The sequence below is a fragment of the Poecilia reticulata genome, chromosome 2 (genome assembly GCF_904066995.2).
Source record: "Poecilia reticulata chromosome 2, P_reticulata-male-v2, whole genome shotgun sequence".
NCBI classification, from domain to species: domain Eukaryota; kingdom Metazoa; phylum Chordata; class Actinopteri; order Cyprinodontiformes; family Poeciliidae; genus Poecilia; species Poecilia reticulata.
This window is the reverse complement of record NC_088831.1, coordinates 14,222,239-14,242,337: the sequence shown is the minus strand read 5'-3', so window position 1 is coordinate 14,242,337 and position 20,099 is coordinate 14,222,239. Positions and strand designations below refer to the sequence as shown.

General features: G+C 46.1%; 3 protein-coding genes across 5 annotated transcripts; 2 read left to right on the top strand and 1 right to left on the bottom strand.

Moving 5' to 3' along the window:
* Positions 1 to 3,594: 3,594 nt before the first annotated feature.
* On the top strand, positions 3,595 to 8,409 carry f2 (coagulation factor II (thrombin)). 2 transcript variants are annotated; one of them, XM_008436114.3, is made up of 16 exons: positions 3,595 to 3,740; positions 3,839 to 3,974; positions 4,073 to 4,153; positions 4,238 to 4,317; positions 4,395 to 4,419; positions 4,744 to 4,809; positions 4,883 to 4,991; positions 5,635 to 5,771; positions 5,878 to 6,171; positions 6,261 to 6,377; positions 6,680 to 6,806; positions 6,894 to 7,061; positions 7,286 to 7,459; positions 7,554 to 7,732; positions 7,988 to 8,058; positions 8,196 to 8,409. In XM_008436114.3, the coding sequence occupies exons 2-16, from the start codon at positions 3,902 to 3,904 to the stop codon at positions 8,346 to 8,348; spliced, it is 1,854 nt and encodes a 617-aa protein (XP_008434336.2). In that variant the 5' UTR covers positions 3,595 to 3,740; positions 3,839 to 3,901; the 3' UTR covers positions 8,349 to 8,409. The 2 variants fall into 2 exon arrangements, with proteins under 2 accessions (XP_008434336.2, XP_008434331.2); XM_008436109.3 differs by lacking the exon at positions 3,595 to 3,740 and having other exon boundaries at positions 3,802 to 3,974.
* A 54-nt stretch (positions 8,410 to 8,463) lies between these two features.
* LOC103480889 (uncharacterized) lies at positions 8,464 to 16,494 on the bottom strand. 2 transcript variants are annotated; one of them, XM_008436094.3, is made up of 11 exons: positions 16,403 to 16,494; positions 15,703 to 15,863; positions 12,319 to 12,506; positions 12,166 to 12,234; positions 11,622 to 11,702; positions 11,454 to 11,552; positions 11,256 to 11,379; positions 10,798 to 11,186; positions 9,932 to 10,328; positions 9,406 to 9,861; positions 8,464 to 8,976 (listed from the first exon to the last, which is right to left on the bottom strand). In XM_008436094.3, exons 2-11 carry the CDS (start codon positions 15,707 to 15,709, stop codon positions 8,750 to 8,752), a joined length of 2,037 nt encoding a protein of 678 aa, XP_008434316.2. In that variant the 5' UTR covers positions 15,710 to 15,863; positions 16,403 to 16,494; the 3' UTR covers positions 8,464 to 8,749. The 2 variants fall into 2 exon arrangements, with proteins under 2 accessions (XP_008434316.2, XP_008434321.2); XM_008436099.3 differs by having other exon boundaries at positions 11,622 to 11,699.
* A 325-nt stretch (positions 16,495 to 16,819) lies between these two features.
* On the top strand, positions 16,820 to 20,049 carry LOC103480878 (uncharacterized). Its single transcript, XM_008436084.3, has 4 exons — positions 16,820 to 17,146; positions 18,496 to 18,720; positions 18,800 to 18,898; positions 19,007 to 20,049. The coding sequence occupies exons 1-4, from the start codon at positions 16,844 to 16,846 to the stop codon at positions 19,112 to 19,114; spliced, it is 735 nt and encodes a 244-aa protein (XP_008434306.1). The 5' UTR covers positions 16,820 to 16,843; the 3' UTR covers positions 19,115 to 20,049.
* Positions 20,050 to 20,099: the final 50 nt, after the last annotated feature.

The following is a 20,099-nucleotide window of genomic DNA, read 5'->3' as shown; positions in this document are numbered from 1 at the left end:
GCGGAGCTAGACTTTTAAAGTTGGGGGGGCCAAGGGGGGCCCCAGAGGTCTGGGGGGGGGGCAAAATGTAAAATGTGTATGCGCACATCTATATATATATATATATATATATATATATATATATATATATATAGATGTGCGCACCTGTATATGTGGCATATACCAAGGAGATCCTCTGTCCCCACTGCTGTTCTGCATAGGCCTGAACCCTCTCAGCCAAATCATCAACAAGACTGGCTACGGATACCGACTCAAGAATGGGGCCACGATCAGTCACCTCCTCTACATGGATGACATCAAGCTGTACGCCAAGAGCGAGCGAGACATCGACTCACTGATCCACACCACCAGGATCTACAGCACTAACATTGGGATGTCATTCGGACTAGAGAAGTGTGGTCGGATGGTTACAAAGAGAGGGAAGGTCGCCCACACAGAAGGGGTCTCACTCCCAGAAGGAACAATAGCAGACATAGAGCACAGCTACAAGTACCTGGGAATACCACAAGCAAATGGCAACCTCGATGAGGTCACAAGGAAAGGAGCCACAGCCAAATACCTCCAACGAATAAGGCAAGTCCTGAGAAGCCAGCTCAATGGCAAGAACAAGATCCTTGCAATAAACAGCTATGCCTTACCAGTAATCAGATACCCTGCCGGAATAATTAGCTGGCCAATGGAAGAGATGAAGGCCACGGATGTTAAGACTAGGAAGCTACTAACCATGCATGGAGGGTTCCACCCCAAATCCAGCACCCTGAGACTGTACACGAGCCGTAAGGAAGGAGGCAGAGGACTAGTGAGTGTGAGAGCCACTGTCCAGGATGAAACATCCAAGATCCATAAATACATCAAGGACAAAGCCTCAACGGACGATGTGCTCAGCGAATGTCTCAGGCAATGGGGAACAGAAGACAAGGTGCTGGAAGTACCATCATGGGAGGACAAGCCCCTACATGGGATGTACCACCGACAAATAACTGAAGTGGCTGATGTCAGGAAAACCTACCAATGGCTGGAGAAAGCTGGACTCAATGACAGCACAGAGGCTCTCATCCTGGCCGCCCAGGAACAGGCCCTAAACACCAGAGCAATAGAGGCTCAGATCTACCACACCAGACAAGACCCAAGGTGTAGGTTGTGCAAGGAGGCCCCTGAGACAGTCCAGCACATAATAGCATGGTGCAAGATGCTGGCAGGGAAAGGGTACATGGAACGACATAACCAAGTGGCGGGCATAGTGTACAGGAACATCTGTGCAGAATATGGACTGGAAGCCCCGAGATCAAAGTGGGGAACACCCCCAAAAGTGGTGGAGAATGACGAGCTAAGATCCTGTGGGACTTCCAGATCCAGACAGACAAGATGGTAATGGCGAACCAACCGGATATTGTGGTGGTGGATAAAGAACAGAGGAAAGCCGTTGTGGTGGATGTAGCAATACCAAGTGATTACAACATCAGGAAAAAGGAGCATGAGAAATTGGAGAAATACCAGGGCCTCAGGGAGGAACTGGAAAAGACCTGGAAGGTGAAGACCACAGTGGTGCCTGTGGTTATTGGGGCCCTCGGAGCAGTCACCCCCAAACTGGAGCAGTGGCTCAAACAGATCAAGGAACAACATCAGACATCTCAGTCCAGAAATGTGCAGTTCTAGGCACAGCCAAGATACTGCGCAGAACCCTCAAGCTCCCAGGCCTCTGGTAGAGGACCCGAGCTCAGAGGATGAAACAGACCACCCGCGGAGGGTGAGAAGGGAATTTTTTATATATATATATATATATAATTTAAAAAAATAACCAAACTGAATATTTGGTTATTTTAAGCCCCTCTGTCATTTGACCTGTTATAATTAACACCTTTGACTGGCGCACATGGAGACATGATAGACTTTTACGCAAAGAGTTCATCGCAGAGGCAACTAAAATCAATCAAATAAAGATCCTTTCTGAATATTATCTCATGGACTGAACTAAATGCGTCTTTCTGACCGGAAGCTGACAGCATGTTGAAGTTATGGACACCTTGGTTAGGAAGCTCTGGTTTGACAGGTAAAAATAGTTTGGGTCGGACCCGAATTATTTGCCTGATGGTGGTTCGGGCTTCTCATGAGTTTACATTTAATGAGTTTGCAGCAAACAGAGAAAACCTAAAGAGAATGTGTGATCAAGTTGTGTTGATCTACTTATTGTAGTTTAAGTAGAGGAATAGCAGCTGACTGTTGAGAGAGGAAAGAAATTAAAGTGCAGATCCGTTAGACAGAAGCAAGCGCAGAGCGCTGGGCAATAAATGCTCCACCGTTACGCTCCAATTAATCACACATGAGACGACTAATGCCAAATAAACAATATATAGTTACACTATGTCAGATTCATATGTCAGATTCCCTCCTCACCCTCGTCTTGATAAGAACAGAGAGCAGTTCGCTGGTTTCTGTCCAGAATGTGATCAGCTGACCACTTGGTGCTCAGACAGTTTCAACTTTACGCACAGAGAACATCGTGGAGCTCATTATTAATCAGACTAAGAACAATATCAGTCAGAGAATCATCTCTGATCTGGTCGCTTTAACCGACCAGAGGCTTCGGAGCGTCCAGCAGCTGATCCGCTTCTGCTGGTTTTTCTCCCGCTGAGGGATCAGGAAACGATCAGAGTTCTGTCGTCTTCTAATCACGTCATTTCGTGAAATGTTACCTGATTTCAAAAAACGTTCTTGCAGAGAAATAATAAATGTTTTGTTTGCTGACTACAAAATGGAAATAAAATGATTTTTTCCTTTGACGGACAACGAAAAAACTCTAGCTAGCGCAACCTCGGCTCCAAACTAGAACATTGTCGGCCCCTCTTCGGTTTTTTCTCTTTTTTTGCGGAGGATCAATAAATAACTTATTGGTGTTTTACCATCACCACCAGGTATGAAGCGCTTTAGCCTTTGAGTTGCACCACAGCGCAGCACAACTGAAACATCCAGGAGTTTTTATGAGTACAATAAAGAAGGCTGGTATCGCGCCTGATAAAAATCTATTTATTTATGTCATCACATGGACTTATATAAAGTTTAATACATTTTCTTTTCATATATTTATTATTGTTTTTCTTCTTTACATATTAGGTTGACTTAGAATGATTCCAAATATGTACAGGAATAACCTGGTGCTGTTACATGTCAATCATCTGGGGGGGCCAATCAGATGACAGGGGGGGCACTGGCCCCCCTGGCCCCCTCTCTGGCTCCGCCACTGCTGATGGGGTCCAGAAAACCATCACTGTAATTATAAACTTCTCCAGCAGGGGGCAGTGTTTGCGCTTTAAAAAGGATAAACTGTTTAATTTTATGATATAAAGTTGTTAAAGTAAGCACTGAAAATGACGGAGAAATGTGGAAATGTTCTGGATCATTCTCCTGTTGATCTGTTCCTCTGGTTCTGTTTGGACCCAGCAGAACCGAGCAGGGAGACTTTCACCTCCGTATCTACAGGTAAATATTTGATCTGTGAGCTGAGCCGAGTCACACGGAGGTCCGATCAATAACAACACATCTGGTACTTTGATCTCTCCTGATTCTGTTCTCTCAAAGCTCCTAAAGTAGAGCGCGAAGGTGAACCTGACCTCTGACCTCCGACCTGCTCCATCAGAATGTCTGACACAGATTGTTCTGAGAGGGAAAAAGCCAGCAGGTGTTCTCCACCAGCAGCCGGTCACAGGAGGTTCTGTTTGGTCCGGATTACGTGCTGGATGACGGTAAACAGGACAGGGACTTTCTCTAAACATCCCACTCATCAGCCAGACTCACACTTTGACCCTTCAGTCAATAAGCTTCACCCTGCCTCCACCAGCAGAGATCAGACAGAAGCTGAGAGCGCGACTGGACGCTGCTGGGTCGGGTTTTGAGGTTCTGGATCATGGTGGAACCCACGTCTAAACGGGCCACTGTTCTGCTGCTGTTTGCGCTGCACAGCTGTCTGGCCAACAATGGTACCCTGTTATTCAGGTTCTGGTGGGATTGTCTCCAAAGATTACATCTGAATATTAATCTTTTTATTGTGTCTTTTGATTCTTTTACGTTTTTCTAGTTTTTCTCAACACCCAGTTGGCTTCACAGGTTCTGACCCGAAACCGCCGAGCCAATCAGCTGTGGGAGGAGATGAAACCAGGTAACTCAGCAGGTCACACCCGGCTGGACACACACTCTCCTCATGTGAATTTGAGCGGTGTGTGTGTGTTGTTTTTCTCCTCAGGTAACCTGGAGAGGGAGTGTGTGGAGGAAATCTGTGACCATGAAGAAGCCAGAGAAGTGTTTGAGCAGAACGATAAAACGGTGCGGCTTCACTGTAACCGTCATGGCTATCCGCTCTGAGATCAGATCAATCTACAATAAACTCTTTGTTTCTGCAGGAAAAGTTCTGGGCCACGTATCTGGGTACGTAAAGATACAGCAGGGTTTTCCTCCAGCTGGAGGGAAGACAAGGGAAGTAATCTAGAGACAATGATGTTGTGGTCAGACCGTTAGCTTAGCCTCCTTTGCTTTTGGTTTAATTAAACCTAAATTAACCCGAAGTTAATCGGTTCTGGTGACATTTACTCCCAGAAGAACCAAGTTGTTACTGGACTTGGTGCTGATTTAATCCAGTTGGGTTTGTAGTTTAAATGAAGTTTATTCAGCTGATGCAGCTGCACTGCAAACAGAACCAAAGTCCAGAGCAGTTCAGCACACAAACATGCATCTGGTGTTTGTCTCCAACAGACTGTAAAGGAACCAAGATGCAAAGAACAAAAGAAAACATCAACATAATCAGGGACTGTGTGCAAGGTAACAAACCGGTTACCAGAAGGTAAATCCAGGTAGCCAGTTGTCACATGGTTAACCGTTCTGCTGTGTGCAGGTGAATGTGTCACTGGTACTGGAGGAAGCTATGAAGGAGACGTCAACATCACAGAATCGGGCAAAAAATGCCAATACTGGACAGGCAGGTTCCCTCATCCCATCTACAGGTATGTTTACCTCACCAGAACCTGAGGAACACAGCGGTCAATGAGACTGGTGAAGGTTTCACCCAACAATCGCTGCTGCAAACTACTAACATGACCAAGGCTGAGTTATCTACGAAACAACTTCCTTAAGTAAAAACATCACAGAGCACCAACCAACTAACAAAATGGCCATCCAACCCAATGACCAACTGACCAACCAACCACGTCTTTAACAGTCCAAGCAATTGACCAACCACAAGTTCATGTGTGGCACAGAACAACCAATCAATGAATCAATCAACTAACCGGCTAAGATACTAGTTCAAGGCTTCCCAACTAACTGGACTACTAATTTTATAAATAATCAAACTAGCTAATCTGTAAACCATCGAACCAATCAGTTAGCTAGCTTAATGAAACCTTTGAGTGTCTCATTAATCACCAAATCTGAGACATGAGATCAACCAGCAACATCACTGAAATAACAACCCATGTTCATGAAAGCCAAAAAAAACATAAATCTACTACAACCCAACAGGTCAACCATTGACCAACTTAAGCTAACCAGAACCAGTCAAATGCCCAACAACAACCAATAAGTGTGAAATTTTATAAGTCAACAAACTAATGGATCTGAAATTCTGTGGTGACCATTCGTTTGCAGGGAGTTTAACGCTTCAGAACCAAACAGCATCTTGAAGGAGAACTTCTGCAGGAACCCTGATAACCGTCCAGGAGGACCTTGGTGTTTCACCACAGACCCAACGGTCCAGAAAGAGACCTGCAGAGTACCTAAATGTGGTAAGAGTCCACCTGAATTTATTGAAACTCTCCCTTCATGGTCTGCTGCCTCCATGTTGTTTGGTTGTGAAAGGGTAGTTTGAGTGAACACCTGTTTCTTGTCAAGGTGAGGTGTATGTCCCGACCACTGTGGCACCAGAACCAGTCAGAACTACAGTCTGTTTACCAAGCTATGGCATTGACTACACTGGTGACCTCAGTGTCACAGCGAAAGGGCACACCTGTCTTGAGTGGTCATCACCAGAGGCTGTAGCCCTGAGCCGGGATAAGGAGTTCATCCCTGAGGTGGTTCTGGAGAGAAACAAGTGCAGAAACCCAGACAACGACCCTGAGGGCCCCTGGTGCTACGTGGAGATTTCTGGAAACATCACAATCGGCTACTGTGACCTGGATTTGTGCGGTACAGTACCAACCCATGATCAGTGCCTTCACCAGCATACGGGTCGGCTGGCCCCTCACCTGTCGCTGCTGTTCACCTGTGTGTCTCAGAGGATCCTTTGCTTGGAGGAGATCAGATAACAGACGACAGAGGAACGGAGCGAACAGTCCTGGGCCCAGAGAAAAAACTCTTCTTCAATCCTGATACCTTTGGTCAAGGAGAAAGTGGTGAGTCATCTGATCACAGCTCTATTATCGCCTGTACTTGTAACAAGCAACATATTACAATGTTGCTGGTTAAAGATTAAATTACATAAAGAATGTAACTAGTCAAATCTGTATTTTGATAACTGAGTTGACATTTAGACATAAAATTGAACATAAAAAGATCCAGCAGCTGCTAGAAAGTGTTTTTTGGCTAGATCTTGTGGCTATTGGTGTCTGTTTCACTGTACGGCTGATTGAGATACTGGCAGACTGGTGTGTTAACTGGTTTGGGACATGTCTGACTGGGACTCCTTGTGCTTCAGTCTGCGGGCAGCGTCCTCTCTTTGAACAAAAGGGCAAACAGGATAAAAACGAGAACGAGCTCCTGGAGTCCTACAGAGAGCAACGGATCGTTGGGGGTCTCGATGCCGAGGTTGCTTCAGCTCCATGGTAACCGCACCTACAGCTACGAGACATCATGGCTGCTCACCACAATAAAAGATCAAGAGATAACCAGAAGGATTTTGCTGTTTGCAGGCAGGTGATGCTGTACAAACGCAGCCCACAGGAGCTGCTGTGTGGAGCCAGTCTGATCAGTGATCAGTGGATCCTGACTGCAGCACACTGCATTCTCTACCCGCCCTGGAACAAGAACTTCACCGACAAGGACATCCTGGTCCGACTGGGGAAACACGACAGAGCCAAGTGAGAGGTTCCCAAACACTCATTAGAAAAACACAACCTGACGTTAAAAATATGAAATAAATCAAACCTCAACCCTGTTAAAAGTTCTGGAAACGAAGCGGTTTAGTTGAACGGTGCAGTTTCTGCCAAGTCCAGAGGTCCAAGCCAGAAGCAGTGGAGGTGTATGTATAGTTTTGACATGACATCCATGCTGACCGGAGGTGCATCCTTCTTCGTCTGTCCAGGTTTGAACGAGGAATCGAGAAGATCGTGGCGATCGATGAAATCATCGTCCATCCCAAATACAACTGGAGGGAGAATCTGAACCGGGACATCGCTCTGCTGCACCTGAAGCGACCCATCACTTTCTCAGACCAGATCCATCCCATCTGCTTGCCCAGCAAAGAGGTCGCCAGAACGTAAGATGAACACACCTGTCTGTCCAAACCTTTACATGTCAACATTTTTGTCTCCATTGTCCAACTGGAACCAGAACCCATGTTTCCCACACAGGCTGATGAGCGAAGGCTTCAAGGGGCGAGTGACTGGCTGGGGGAACCTGCAGGAAACCTGGAACCCTTCAGCCAGAAACCTACCTGCAGTTCTCCAACAAATCCACCTTCCAATAGTGGAACAGGACACCTGCCGCAAGTCCACCTCAGTGAGGATCACAGACAACATGTTCTGTGCAGGTAACGAACCCAGTGGGCTCCTGTTGATCAATCAGGTCTCCACAATGACTCCATTTGGACTTGGACAACACTCTAGTTAGGAGTTCAGGTTTGGAAAGCAAGAAATGAGTTTAAAAATTCCTACTGAGGCACACGGAGCCCATCATAACTTCTCTGATTGATGGGCAGCAACAGTTGCTCAGGTCATTTCTGATGTCTTTCTGCCCCGAGGTTCCCCTGTTGACCCCATTTAAATATGAGGCTTTGTTTATGCAGGTTATAAACCAGAAGAGAGCAAACGAGGCGACGCCTGTGAGGGTGACAGCGGAGGACCGTTTGTGATGAAGGTAAGGAATGAGCCTGCAATGCTTCTAGTGACCAGCAGGGAATGGTGTGTTTAATAAAAGAAGTTAATGGGTAAAAGTCTTTGTGATTGACTCGGATGCGAGTTTCCAGCCTGATCCAGAATCTGCCATGTGTTTAGTACCCTGCAGAGAACCGCTGGTACCAGATCGGCATCGTGTCCTGGGGCGAGGGCTGCGACCGCGACGGGAAGTACGGCTTCTACACCCACCTGTTCAGGATGGGCCGGTGGATGAAGAAGGTGATCGAGAAGTCGGGAGGAGACGACGACTAGACCCAGAACATCAGTCACTTCCTGTCAAACAAGCCAATAAAAGTTTGTCCACATCGCCTGATTAACTCGTCTGCTTCAGTCATTTAGCGTGGAGATAAATCATTGATGCACAAAGTTTAATCCAAACGGACGTCCAGCGGTTTTATTAAGAGGTTCTGCTCAAACAGAGACATCTGAAGTTCTGCAAAGAGATCCAATAAATCTGTTCATCATCTCAGCTGAAGAGAAGTTAATCTGATAAAAAACATATAAACATATTTACATGATGGCTAAAATATATCATTTAACTGCTCTGCATCCGGTCTGTAAATAATTATCATTTATAAACATTCAGTAGTTCACACTATGAACTGGGATTTAAGTAGAAAAATCTGAGATCATAACAGCTGTTCTTCAGGAGGTCAGGCCTCATCAACAGGCTCCACCTCCTCCTCGACAGGCTCCGCCTCCCTGTCAGCAGTCTTGTGGGTCAGCAGGTGTCGGTTCAGGTGAGTCTGTCGGGTATAGCTCTTGGAGCAGAAGGTGCAGGGATGAGGACGAACGTTACTGTGAGACAGCAGGTGCTTCTTCAGGTCGAACCGCCTCCGAAAACACTTCCCACATTCAGGACATGAGAAGGGCTTCTCCCCTGGAGGAGAACCAGACGGATAGAACTGGGTTTACTCGACAGGTTGGAGTTGGACAGAAAGGGGCAGTGTGGATAACCTTCAATAGGTTACAGACAAATCTTGATCTGTTTTAGAAACTGTTCACATGTTTGTACTTTACCCTGACATGCCTGGTGAGGCTAAGTGACAAGCTAACAAAGACAGTCATTGCTAACTGAGAAGCTAGCAGAGCTGCTAACTGGTCAGAGAGGCTAACGGATTCATTGTTTACAAAAGTTTAAAAACTCAAATGCATCAGTGAGATTAACTAGTGAACTAATAAATCATTTAGCTCTTAATATTTACTAATATGAATATTTAGACAGAACCTGTTTTTATTCTTGCTCCTTACTGTTGACTAACATTCAGCTCCAGGACGCTGCTGATGGAAGGTCATGTGACCAGCTCACCTGTGTGTATGCGGCGGTGCTCAGTCAGGTGGCAGGAGATGGAGAAGGCCTTCCCACACTCCTGGCAGACGTAGGGTCTCTCCCCTGTGTGGGTCCTCATGTGTTTCTGCAGGTCTCCTCCAGAGGGCCACGCCTTGCCGCACACTGTGCAGACGTACGGCTTCTCGCCCGTGTGCTGCCTCACATGCACGCTGAGGCCGGCGTGCGCGGTGAAGTCCTTGGGGCAGTAGGGGCAGCGGAAGGGCCGCTCCCCGCTGTGCGTTCTCAGGTGGCCCTCCAGGCCGTCGCAGGTCTTGAAGCACTTGCCGCACTGCGGGCAGAGGAAGCGGTTGTCGCCGCTGTGGGTGGCGCGGTGCGACTGCAGCCCCGTCACCGAGCTGTACGACTTGTCGCACTGATCGCACTGGTAGGAGCGGGAGGAGTGGCTGCGCTGGTGGATCCGCAGCTGAGTGACTCCTGCAGACGGAGGCGGGTCTAGTTTAACTCTGTCTACCTGTTCCTCACAGACAATCAGAGCGGGTCTTACCTGAGAAGCTCTGGTCACAGAACAGGCACCTGTAGACGCACTCGGCTCCCTCGGCTGAGTGCGTCTGCAGGTGACGCAGCAGCCGCGTCTGCGAGCTGAAGGTCTGCGCGCAGACGGAGCAGCTGAGGTCGGGGAGCCGGTGGGTCTGCTTGTGATTGGTCAGACTGGACTGGAGCTGGAAGGCGCTGTCGCACTGGTTGCACCGGTAGACAGGCCGAGTCAGGTGAGTGCGGCAGTGGGTCACCAGTTCGGTTCTGGTGGTGAAGGTGGAGCTGCACTGGAAGCAGGCGTGGGCGCAGAGGGGGCGGGGCTCACCCTCACTCTGACCCTGCTGAGCTCCAGATCCGGGTTTTCCTGACGACCCGCAGGTTCTGTTGGAGCGCAGGTGGCGGATCACCTGGGGAGCAGCTCAACGGTTAAACGGGCAGAATTATGTGTTTTCCAGGAACATTGTGCATTAAAATGGGACTATAAAATAATCAAAATATAAAATACGACTTAAAAATATTTTACTTCCTGATTTGAGCCTCTGGTCTTTCTGAAGCTCCGCCTTCAGGATGCAAACCCAACATGGCTCCTATATTAACCCTTTAAAGCTTCTACCAGTGTTGCAATAAGTAGATCCCATCATGAGCTTACAGGTGTTTGCTAATTGCTGCTGGCTAGTCTGAAGGAGCTCAGAGGGGGAGGGGCTACGTTTGAAGGCAGGGCTAGGCATTTTGCACAGCTGAATGGTTGCCATAGAGACTACAGGACTTCTCAAATATACATGAAAGACACAAAGCAACTCCGGGTACGTTGTTGATGAGCGAATAAAGCTGAAAGAGTCGATGTTCCAGCCTGAGAGCCTGCAGGTAAACACTCACCTGAGAGCGGTAGATGAAGCACTTCCCACACGCAGGACATCTGTGAGCCACACGCTGGGAATTATGGGAAATAGCTGTGAGCTGGGAGCCCTCTGATTGGCCAGATGAGTCTTTCATCCTGACAGGGTCAGACAGCGTTTGGTCGCTGTCCCACCTGACCCCGCCCTCCACCACAGGTGTGACTCCCTCTGAGCTCTGATTGGACAGCTCCTGCTCCTCTTCCGACACGCTCTGACCAATCACATCCTCCGTCATGAGCTCCACCTCCACCTTCACTTCCAGCTGCGTCGGGCCTCCCTCTGATTGGCCGGCTGAGTCATGGTGGGCTGGGCTAGTGAGGAGGGGGTGGGACCAAGCTGATAGGAGCGTTTCCTCTGTTTCACCACAAACTAGAGGAGAGAATAAAAGGATCAGAACGGACCCAGATTCAGAACTTTCCTCTAGTTCTGATGTTGTACCTGTGGTTGTTGCTCGGCCCAGTCGGCAGCTTTGATTGGTCAGGAGCTCCGTCAGGTGTTTCCTGTCCATCTCCTGCAGAGAGTCCTCCAGAACACAGGGGGCATTGTGGAGCCAACAGGCCGCCTGCAGGAAGACGGGACAGCGGGTCAAACAGACGAAGGTGTAAGGAAGAGGAGGAGCGGAGAGGTTCTGAGCACCTGTCTGAAGTCCGGCACCGGGAACAGCTGCTCGATCCGAGTCAGGAGGTCCGACAGCAGCGACTGGAGGGCGGAGTCAAAGCGCTGGTCAAACACTTCCTGGAAGAGGAGCAGAGGAGGCGATGAAGAGGGAAGGAGTCCCTGGAGAGCTGCAGCAAAACCACCCACCTGCAGGAGGCGCTGTGTGCCAGCAGGAGTCTGAGTCAGAGAGAGGAGAGCAGAGCAGCACTCAGTCAGCTCTTCATCCTGCTGGAGGAGGAAGAGGAAGAGTCAGAGTCTGCTCCGTTCCAGCTGCTGGGATTTTATTTACATAAAGCTTTTCATCTATTTGATGAGGAATAAAAACATTTTATCACTTAACAAAAAAAAAAATCAAATCTGAAAAGTATGGCATGCATTTCTATTCAGATTCTCTGACTGAACTCTTTGTACAACATATCAGCGTCAGCTCAGGACTTTGACTAGGCCAGTCTAACCTATAATACCTCTGGTTGAATGTTCTGGCAGGTTCACTCTCAGCTCTTCCACTTTAGTGTTGATTGACCACAAAAACATCCCAACAAAACTAGTTGTAGACAATCAGTGTGAATAATTTTACTGTGAGTTAGAGTTCCTTTGTTTCTTGGTGAACTTGATGAAGTTTCTGCTCAGTGAGTTGATTTAATTTCCTCTTGATAAACCTGAGTTTGCAACATCATTTCGGCGGTCTTACCGATGCGTTGGAAATGGAGTGGATCCTCTCCAGGTGAGTCTGGTCATCAGCAGGGTGAGAAAGGGTCATCTGAAAGATGTTAGAGTAGGGGATGTGTTCTTCAGCACACTTTTTAACAACATTTTGTTTCCAGACAGCTGTCCCAATGCCCACCTTGGCCCTCAGAGCCAGCAGAAGAACACCTCTCTGCCTTTCTGTCAGCAGCTGCGGGACGGCCTCGGTCACTAGGGTAACAAATTCCTCCAGCATCCCATAATGCTCCACGCTCTGCTGCTGGATCACCCGCCACACGGCCGCCGTCAACAGGCGGAGAGGAGGGAGGAAGAGGCGCAGAGAGGAGGCTGTGGAGGAGAGGTGTCATGTTAGACACTAGGAGGCTCATTCTGTGGAAATGACCTTGTCTTCTGATCAATGAGTTGGATACAAACTTGCTGTGATGTGGAAACAAATAATGGACTTCACAAGAACGTCACTCAAATAATTATAATTATCCAGACTTGAGGATAATTGTAACTCCAGACTTTTACTGGACTGAGGCCAGGGAACTGACCGGGATCAGGTCCTGGTGGAACTGGTTTAATAAAACTGACTAATGGTTAACCAGAGTAAAACAACAGCTGGTTACAGCAGTGTAACTATCTGTGTAAGGTACTTTAAAGCAGTGGCCCCCAACTTTTTTATTACCGCGAATCGGTCAAGACTTGGACATTTTGCTGGGCCCCTGGGGGGAGTCCAGGGCCGGAGTCCAGGGGGTTATTTAAAATAATATTAAATAATCCTGGGTAATAAAAAGTTCTATTTTTACCCGTTAAATTATAATCACGCTAACATCGGCTATTTAGCCTCATTTTTATGCGGTTTAGTTATTATTCACCCAGCTGAACAGTGAATCCAGATCCCGTCACACATAAAGCAGATAAAAGCATCTAACTTTTTCCCCGAAGTGACAAAAACCAACGACCTTGGCCTCAATAAATTATAATAAATTAAATGAAACGACTCCACTTAGATTACCAACACTTCGCCTGCTGGGGTCTGAACACACAGGTTCAAAAATTCCTCCTGGTCGCATCTGCAGAGAAATCTGCGCTGGTTCATCGGGCAGTTGGATCTGCCTGAACCAAACCGATCTATCGAACTTTTTTTTTTTTTTTTACCCTGTTGTGTCCAGACGTGCGAGGATTTTTCTTTGTTTTTTTTGTTTGTTTTTGCGTGGTTTCACTTTCCCAAAACAGACAGATGTTATGTCTGCCGCGCTTTGAGCGCCGCTCTCTGGGCGAGAGAGGGTCACCAAGTTTAATTCTTTGCAGCGGCAGACCAGCGTCCGCGTTGGTTGTACAGCCGCAGCGCACTGCGCATGTTAAGATCTAATTAACTTGTGCACCTTTATTTATTTCCTCAAGATAAACTGCCGGCTCCTCTGTTTAGACTATAAATGGATTCAACATTGCATTCTCTTTAGCTTTCTCTGTTCTGAATGGAGACTGAAATTAAACGCGCTATTTCTACCAAAGTTTTTGAATGGGCTTCCTAACGCTCCAAAGCCATAACTCTTCAACACGCTGTCAGCTCCCGGTCAGAAAGACGCATTTAGTTCAGTGTGCATGAGATGATATTCAGAAAGGATTCTTTTATTGATTGATTTTAGTTGCCTCTGCGATTAACTCTTTGCGTAAAGTCTATCATGTCCTGCATGAGGGTGCTAATTATAACCTGTCAAATGACAGGTTATTTAAATTTTCCTGTCGTTTAAAAAAATAACCGGTCAAATACGGAAAATATCTCGTTAACGCGACCTCTGAGTCGCATGTGACGAAGCACAGCACATGGCGCCCGGAGGAACAAGACAAGACCAGTAGAGGGCGGTGTTGTCACATAAAACAGAATGGAATGGGTTAAACACGTCACAGGGTCCGAGCTCCGTCAAGTGTTCCCTCATGACGTAAGTATTACAACACTTAAAAGCATTAAAACGGAATTTATAAACGGACAGTGGCACAGTTTGTAGAGCTGTTGCCTTGCAGCAAGAAGGTCATGGGTTCGATTCCCAGCCAGGACCTTTCTGCATGGAGTTTGCATGTTCTCCCTGTGCATGCGTGGGTTCCTTCCGGGTACTCCGGCTTCCTCCCACAGTCCAAAAACATGACTGTCAGGCTATTTGGGGTCCCTCTGAATTCTCCTTAGGTGTGAGTGTGTGTGCATGGTCTCTGTGTTGCCCTGGACACGCTGACAACCTGTCCAGGGTGTATAACCCGCTCGCTTCCCGGAATATTAACTGGCAACGTTCTGGAGTAACGAAACGTTACCCCCTGTGGGGGGGACAAGGGTAAAGATGGATGAATGTGAATGAATGCTTATTCTACCTCACATTCAAGGATTAAGTATTTTATCTCTTAAAATGACTCCACAAACTATCACTATTGCTTCTACATCGTCATCCGTGTTTGGTTATTTTAAATTCCCATATGCTATGTTGGGGGTTTTACTGGATTTTCTTCTGGAATCGGGATGCTCCTGTCTGGAATCAGTTCATGTATGGTGTGTTGCTCCTGCCGTGTGGCTGGACACACGAACTGATCGAACCTGTTGTACTTTAATCAGCTCTGTTGTCACAAAGGTTTGGAAAATCGGCCGACAATTCTTAAATCTTGCCATCTAAACCAGACTTAAGACTCACAAGCCCTACTCATCTCCTCTCGACCACAGCCCAAACGCTCTCTCACTCTGGTTGCTATGGTAACGTTTGCATATCCCTTCAAAATAAGATACAGATGTGCAACAAAAACGAACATTTTACTTTGTAAAAATTTAAATCACAATAATGACTAACGGGAGCCCTGAGCTTGTTTCTCTGCAGTGAGACAGTCCCATCAGGGAGTGATGAGAGACAATGACACCCGAAGTGTTGCTTATGGACAGTATGCTTGGTTTGAAGGTTTCACTGCCTCATCAGCGAGCTGGTCGTCTCATGTTATGCAGAGTGGACTCGTAATGTGAGAATCACCTACCGGTCCGGGATAAATCCATTCTCCTGTCTCTTCTCTGGGCCTTTTCCCTTTGCAAAGAAACTTTCCAAAGATCTGTTTCTTGCTCATTTTGTTGCTTGTGGGCTCAGTGTTGGCACATAAGTAACCAAGAGAATCCGGTTAAAGAAATTTCAAAAATAAAAGCTTCTCCACACTCAAATAATACATAAAACTGAAATATTTAATTATTTCTTGCGCGGCCCAGTGCCAATTGGTCCATGGACCGGTACCGGTCCGCGGCCCGGGGATTGGGGACCACTGCTTTAAAGCAATAATTGACTTATCGACACGCCGAATTAAAGAGAAGCTCGAGCTGACTGGGATCCAACAGTTTTTCCGTTTTGATGGCAGATTTATAGCGTCTCTAACCGACAACAGAGCAGAATTAGATGTTTTTTCTTTGGGCTTCAGGCTAACATTAGCACTGCTCTGCGGCACAGCTTTATAATAAAAGTGTTTAAAGTTGGTCTGTCCTGTTAAAGCAGCTTAAAGTGAGTCAGTGAACGCTCACCCTTCATCCTGGAGCTCACCGACTCTTGTCCTCCTCTTATACCCGCCCTGTGCAGCTCGGCTAACGGCTAACGCTTTGTTTACAATCCGCCACCAGCCGCTGGCTCCTCCCTCTTTCTGTAGTAGAGCTACGCAGGAAACACGTCCCGGTTACGCATGCGCCTGGAGAAAATTAAATAAAATTAATATAATAGATATATTTACTGTACATTTTTTATATTTATGACAATTTTTAGCAGGTTTTTACAGTTTTTCCACTCAAATTATTTCAGAATTTAAATGGCTTATTAATATTACTACTATTATAAATCATTATTATATAAATATATGCAATAAATATTATTATCATTATACATTTGTAGAATATAGATGTGAAGTTTCCAAGAGGGATATCAATTGATTTTCTATACATATTTGTGTTTATTAATATGGAACAATTGAAGATCCCCCAAATATTTTTTATCATATAGTCAAATAAAATCCCTATCAAAAGTTAAATTGAAAACGGAATTACAGATGGTGTTTTTATGTTGATTTCCAGATCTGATTTCTCTGTAACCGATTTATTTTTCATTCTTTAAGTAAGTTAAATATGTTGTTTAATAGTTTCAGCTTGTGTTAGGTTATGATTAATATTTTTGCAGAAAGATTAGATGATCAAGAGAGCAAGAGGAGGAAACTGCACTGACTCAGAACCTCACCTGTGACCGGAGCTAGTTTTATTACACCAGCGATGAAAATGATGATCAATGAGCAGCTGAAGAGCAGTGAGGTGTTTTCAGCTCATGTGACACAGATCCTGTAAGCAGGTGTAATCTCCTCCACCTCCTCCTCCAGGGCTTCTCTGAAGGGATTACTGCAGACCTGAGGTCAGAGCGCCACATTCTGCAGAAACAAACACAAAGAAAAGCAACAACCAGCAGAAGAACAGCTGAGGATGGATGTGTGGAGGAGCTGAAGGCAGCAGAAGAAGTCCACCGTCTGGATGAACCTTCATCTTACTGGCTCCTCTACGTCTACTGCTATGCTAACCAGCTAACCTAATCCCTGCTGGAGCCTACAGTGGACGTCAAACACATATTGGTGGTATTACTGCTGAATAATCAAACATTCAGTCCCAATAGTTGGTGCTGGTGAGGCAGATGGATCCAGACAGAGAGGAAGATGTGTTTTCAGACGCTGAGGACTCCTTCCCTCTGAGAGAAGACCAGGAAGAAGAGGACGGAGAGGAAGAGGAAGAAGAAGATGAAGAAGAAGATGCCAGGATCTTCAACACCTGGATGCAGCAGTACAGAGGAGGGGAACACCAGAAGAAGCAGGTGCAGGAAGAGAAGGAGGAGAATGAGGAGGATGGGGAGTCAGAGGGAGGAAGACCTGAAAGCAGGTGCAGCTTTGAGCCGCCGGTCCAGATGAGGGTTGACCGCCGCCCCTCTTTGCCCTGTCCGGTGAGAGAAAACACAAAGTGTAGCTGATGTCTAATGATGGGTTCCCAGTCAGTCAGATGTTTGTTCAGTTCTTCTGGTGGATCTAGTCCACGGTTCTTACATCCTAAGGTTCTGTTCCAGGGTCCAGAATAGCTGCTGGTAAACTTCATGGTCTCTGTGTCCTGCCAAGGTCAACAGATGGGTTACCTAACATAACGAAGGGATTAGATATGAAGTCTTATGGAAGAGTCTGGAAGTCTGGATGAGCCTGGATGTTGACAGAGAGTTTAGGTTGCAGAAGCAACTGAATAGTCACTGGATGACAACCTTTTATCCTATAAGTTCATCAATAGCTTTAGGCCTTGAATTCAATCATCAGTGATCAAGGATTTTGAAACTCTGTTTTCCTCAAGGAAAATGTCATTAAAGCAACTTGATGCTAAATGAGGATTTTAAGGGTTTACTCTGCACTCCGGGTTATGTTAGGTCTCTGTCGACCAGTAAAACCAGTTCTTTTAACAATGTTTTGGATTTTCCAGATGTTTGAGTTCATCTTCGCAGGTATACGTGAAGGAACTTCATCAGATTGTTCCTAGAAGCATCATAGAAGTTCATGAAAGGGATTCCTCATGGTGATCTGGTAAAGGTAAACCACTGAAGCTGTGGCTAACCCTAAGACTGAAGGGCTGAAACATCTGGATGTCTTACTGTAATCTGACTCAACCTGAAATAAATCCAAGCTGTGTGAAATGATGGTGAAACACCAGTTAAAAATATCCTTTGCTCTTTGTTCAGTGATGAAAGAAAAGCATCTATGAAGATTACAGCAAACTTTCCTAAAATGGATGGGACCCAAAAAATAACCTAACATGATAAATATTGAACCTACTGACTCTTTTCTTGCCCTCCTAGATGCTTCAACATGCTCCCAGTTGCAGCATCTACAGATGTGGAGGGCTTTCTTGATGTTTGTGTTCTTCCAGAACAACAACAATGATGACCAGGAGACTTAAACAGTCAGATCAGTTCACTTCACTTCATTTAGTCAGAGCTTTCAATCCTCCCAGGGTTTAAAGCCTCTGATCTCCTTCGCAGTGAGAGCAGGGAAACGCTGCGTTAGCTGTCAACCCTTCAGAGCTTCTTCACTGCCGTATTTAGCTCTGGGTCACTCGGCTCAGGGTGCAGCACCGCGGTTCATCTGGGTGTTAGACAGAAACATGACCTGAGAGCAGCTAATCTGGCCTTTACAGCTACTGAAACCAAACAAGACAAATACGACTTGGTTGGATTGTTGTTGGTTTGTTGGAACTTTATTCTTTATACACTGATCAACTGATAGGCTGATTGATTGATTGATCATCTGTGTCCAGGCCACCCTCTCGTCCATGCAGTTGTCTCGCCTTCACTCCTCCACATGTGCTCCAGTAACAGCCAGGGTTTTGCTGCGACGCTCCTCCTCCCGCCGCCTCCTTCCCACCCCACAGGAAGCTGCCGTCCCCCCGCTGGAGCGAAGACCCTCGCTCATACCCACCATTCCCGAAGCTGTGCCTCCTGAGAGGCGGGGCCAGTTCAGAAGACGGAACGTCATGTCACTGGTGGGTAGAAAGCAGGCTGATGTCTTCAGCGCCACATGCGATTCAGAGGGTTTATGTGAATGAAACGTGTGTGTTGCAGAGCGATGCGTACAGCATGTGTCTGATCTGTCATAATGACTTAAGCCAAGGATCAGGAGGGACCAGAGAACTGCAGTGTACACACACCTTCCACAAAGAGGTAACACACCCACAAAGAACACACTCTCCTACTACTACTGACCTCATTTAGTCACTTGTTTTAGCCAATCCTTTCTGGTAAAGGAGTTTCTGTTGTGACTCCCTGCAGTGTATAGAGGAGTGGCTGTGGAGGAAGCAGTCCTGTCCAACCTGCCACGTCCAGGTGTGCATACCTCAGCCTCTCTATTGGAGCTCCACCAGGGTCAAGGTCCCCTGAGGCCTTCCTGAGACTGGACTATCTTCAAACAGGTCCTCTGACTTCATCACTGATATCTGCTACCCATCCTCTGAAAGAAGCACTTGGTTGCAGCTCAGCTCTGACGACAGAATTCTTCCAGGTGAAAGTTTTTCTACTGCTACAGGTCTCTGAGAGCGATCCATGTCTGTCTCCTCATGCTCTGTTTATTGGGCTGGATAAGTTTTTAACTGCAAGACCAACAAGTTCTCTACAGTTCAGCCGCCTGCCTTCATAGCACAGCAACACCACTGGACCCCATCGCCCTGATTTTACACCAGAAATCCTTGACAAGTGTTATCACTGGTTTTTAAGAGTGTTACAGTGGAGAACCCTACAGATTATTAAATGAATCATACCTACTATGAGTTGATGGTCAAACCAGCTTCTTCCAGTGATTCCCATTGGCCGAGGCTGGACGATTCTTCTCCGGTTGAAGATATACTCAGGACTAAAAAACGTTTAAAACCTTCTTGAAACAGGCTATGTTTCCCTGGCCAAGTATTTAAAGGACTTTTTCTTTATTGAGACAGTATATTTATTTACCAATTAATTTTGTACACTGTTTTCTTCTACAATGGCTAGATTCGCTTGTCTGTTCAGCATTTTGAGCTTGTTTTTAAATGTTCTCAAAAGCTTGATATTTTTATTAAATAAAACTGCAGCTATGGTTGGGAAACACTAGTGAATAATGTTGAGGCTAAATTACAACAACTGTAACCTCATTATAATGTTTTATTTTGTTTTGTTTTGTTTTGTTTAAAGATTTATCAATGTTATAATGTTTTTTTTTTTTTTTGGACTGATTACATATAAACATAGGTGCCGGCTGCATTTTGCTTTAACATTGTACAAAAACATCCAAGGATGTAAAGTGGTGCTTTTACTTTAATAAATAAATAGCTATTTTAGTTTTATTTGAAGAAATTGTCTTATTTAAGTAAAAACAACAAAATTTTCCTCATAT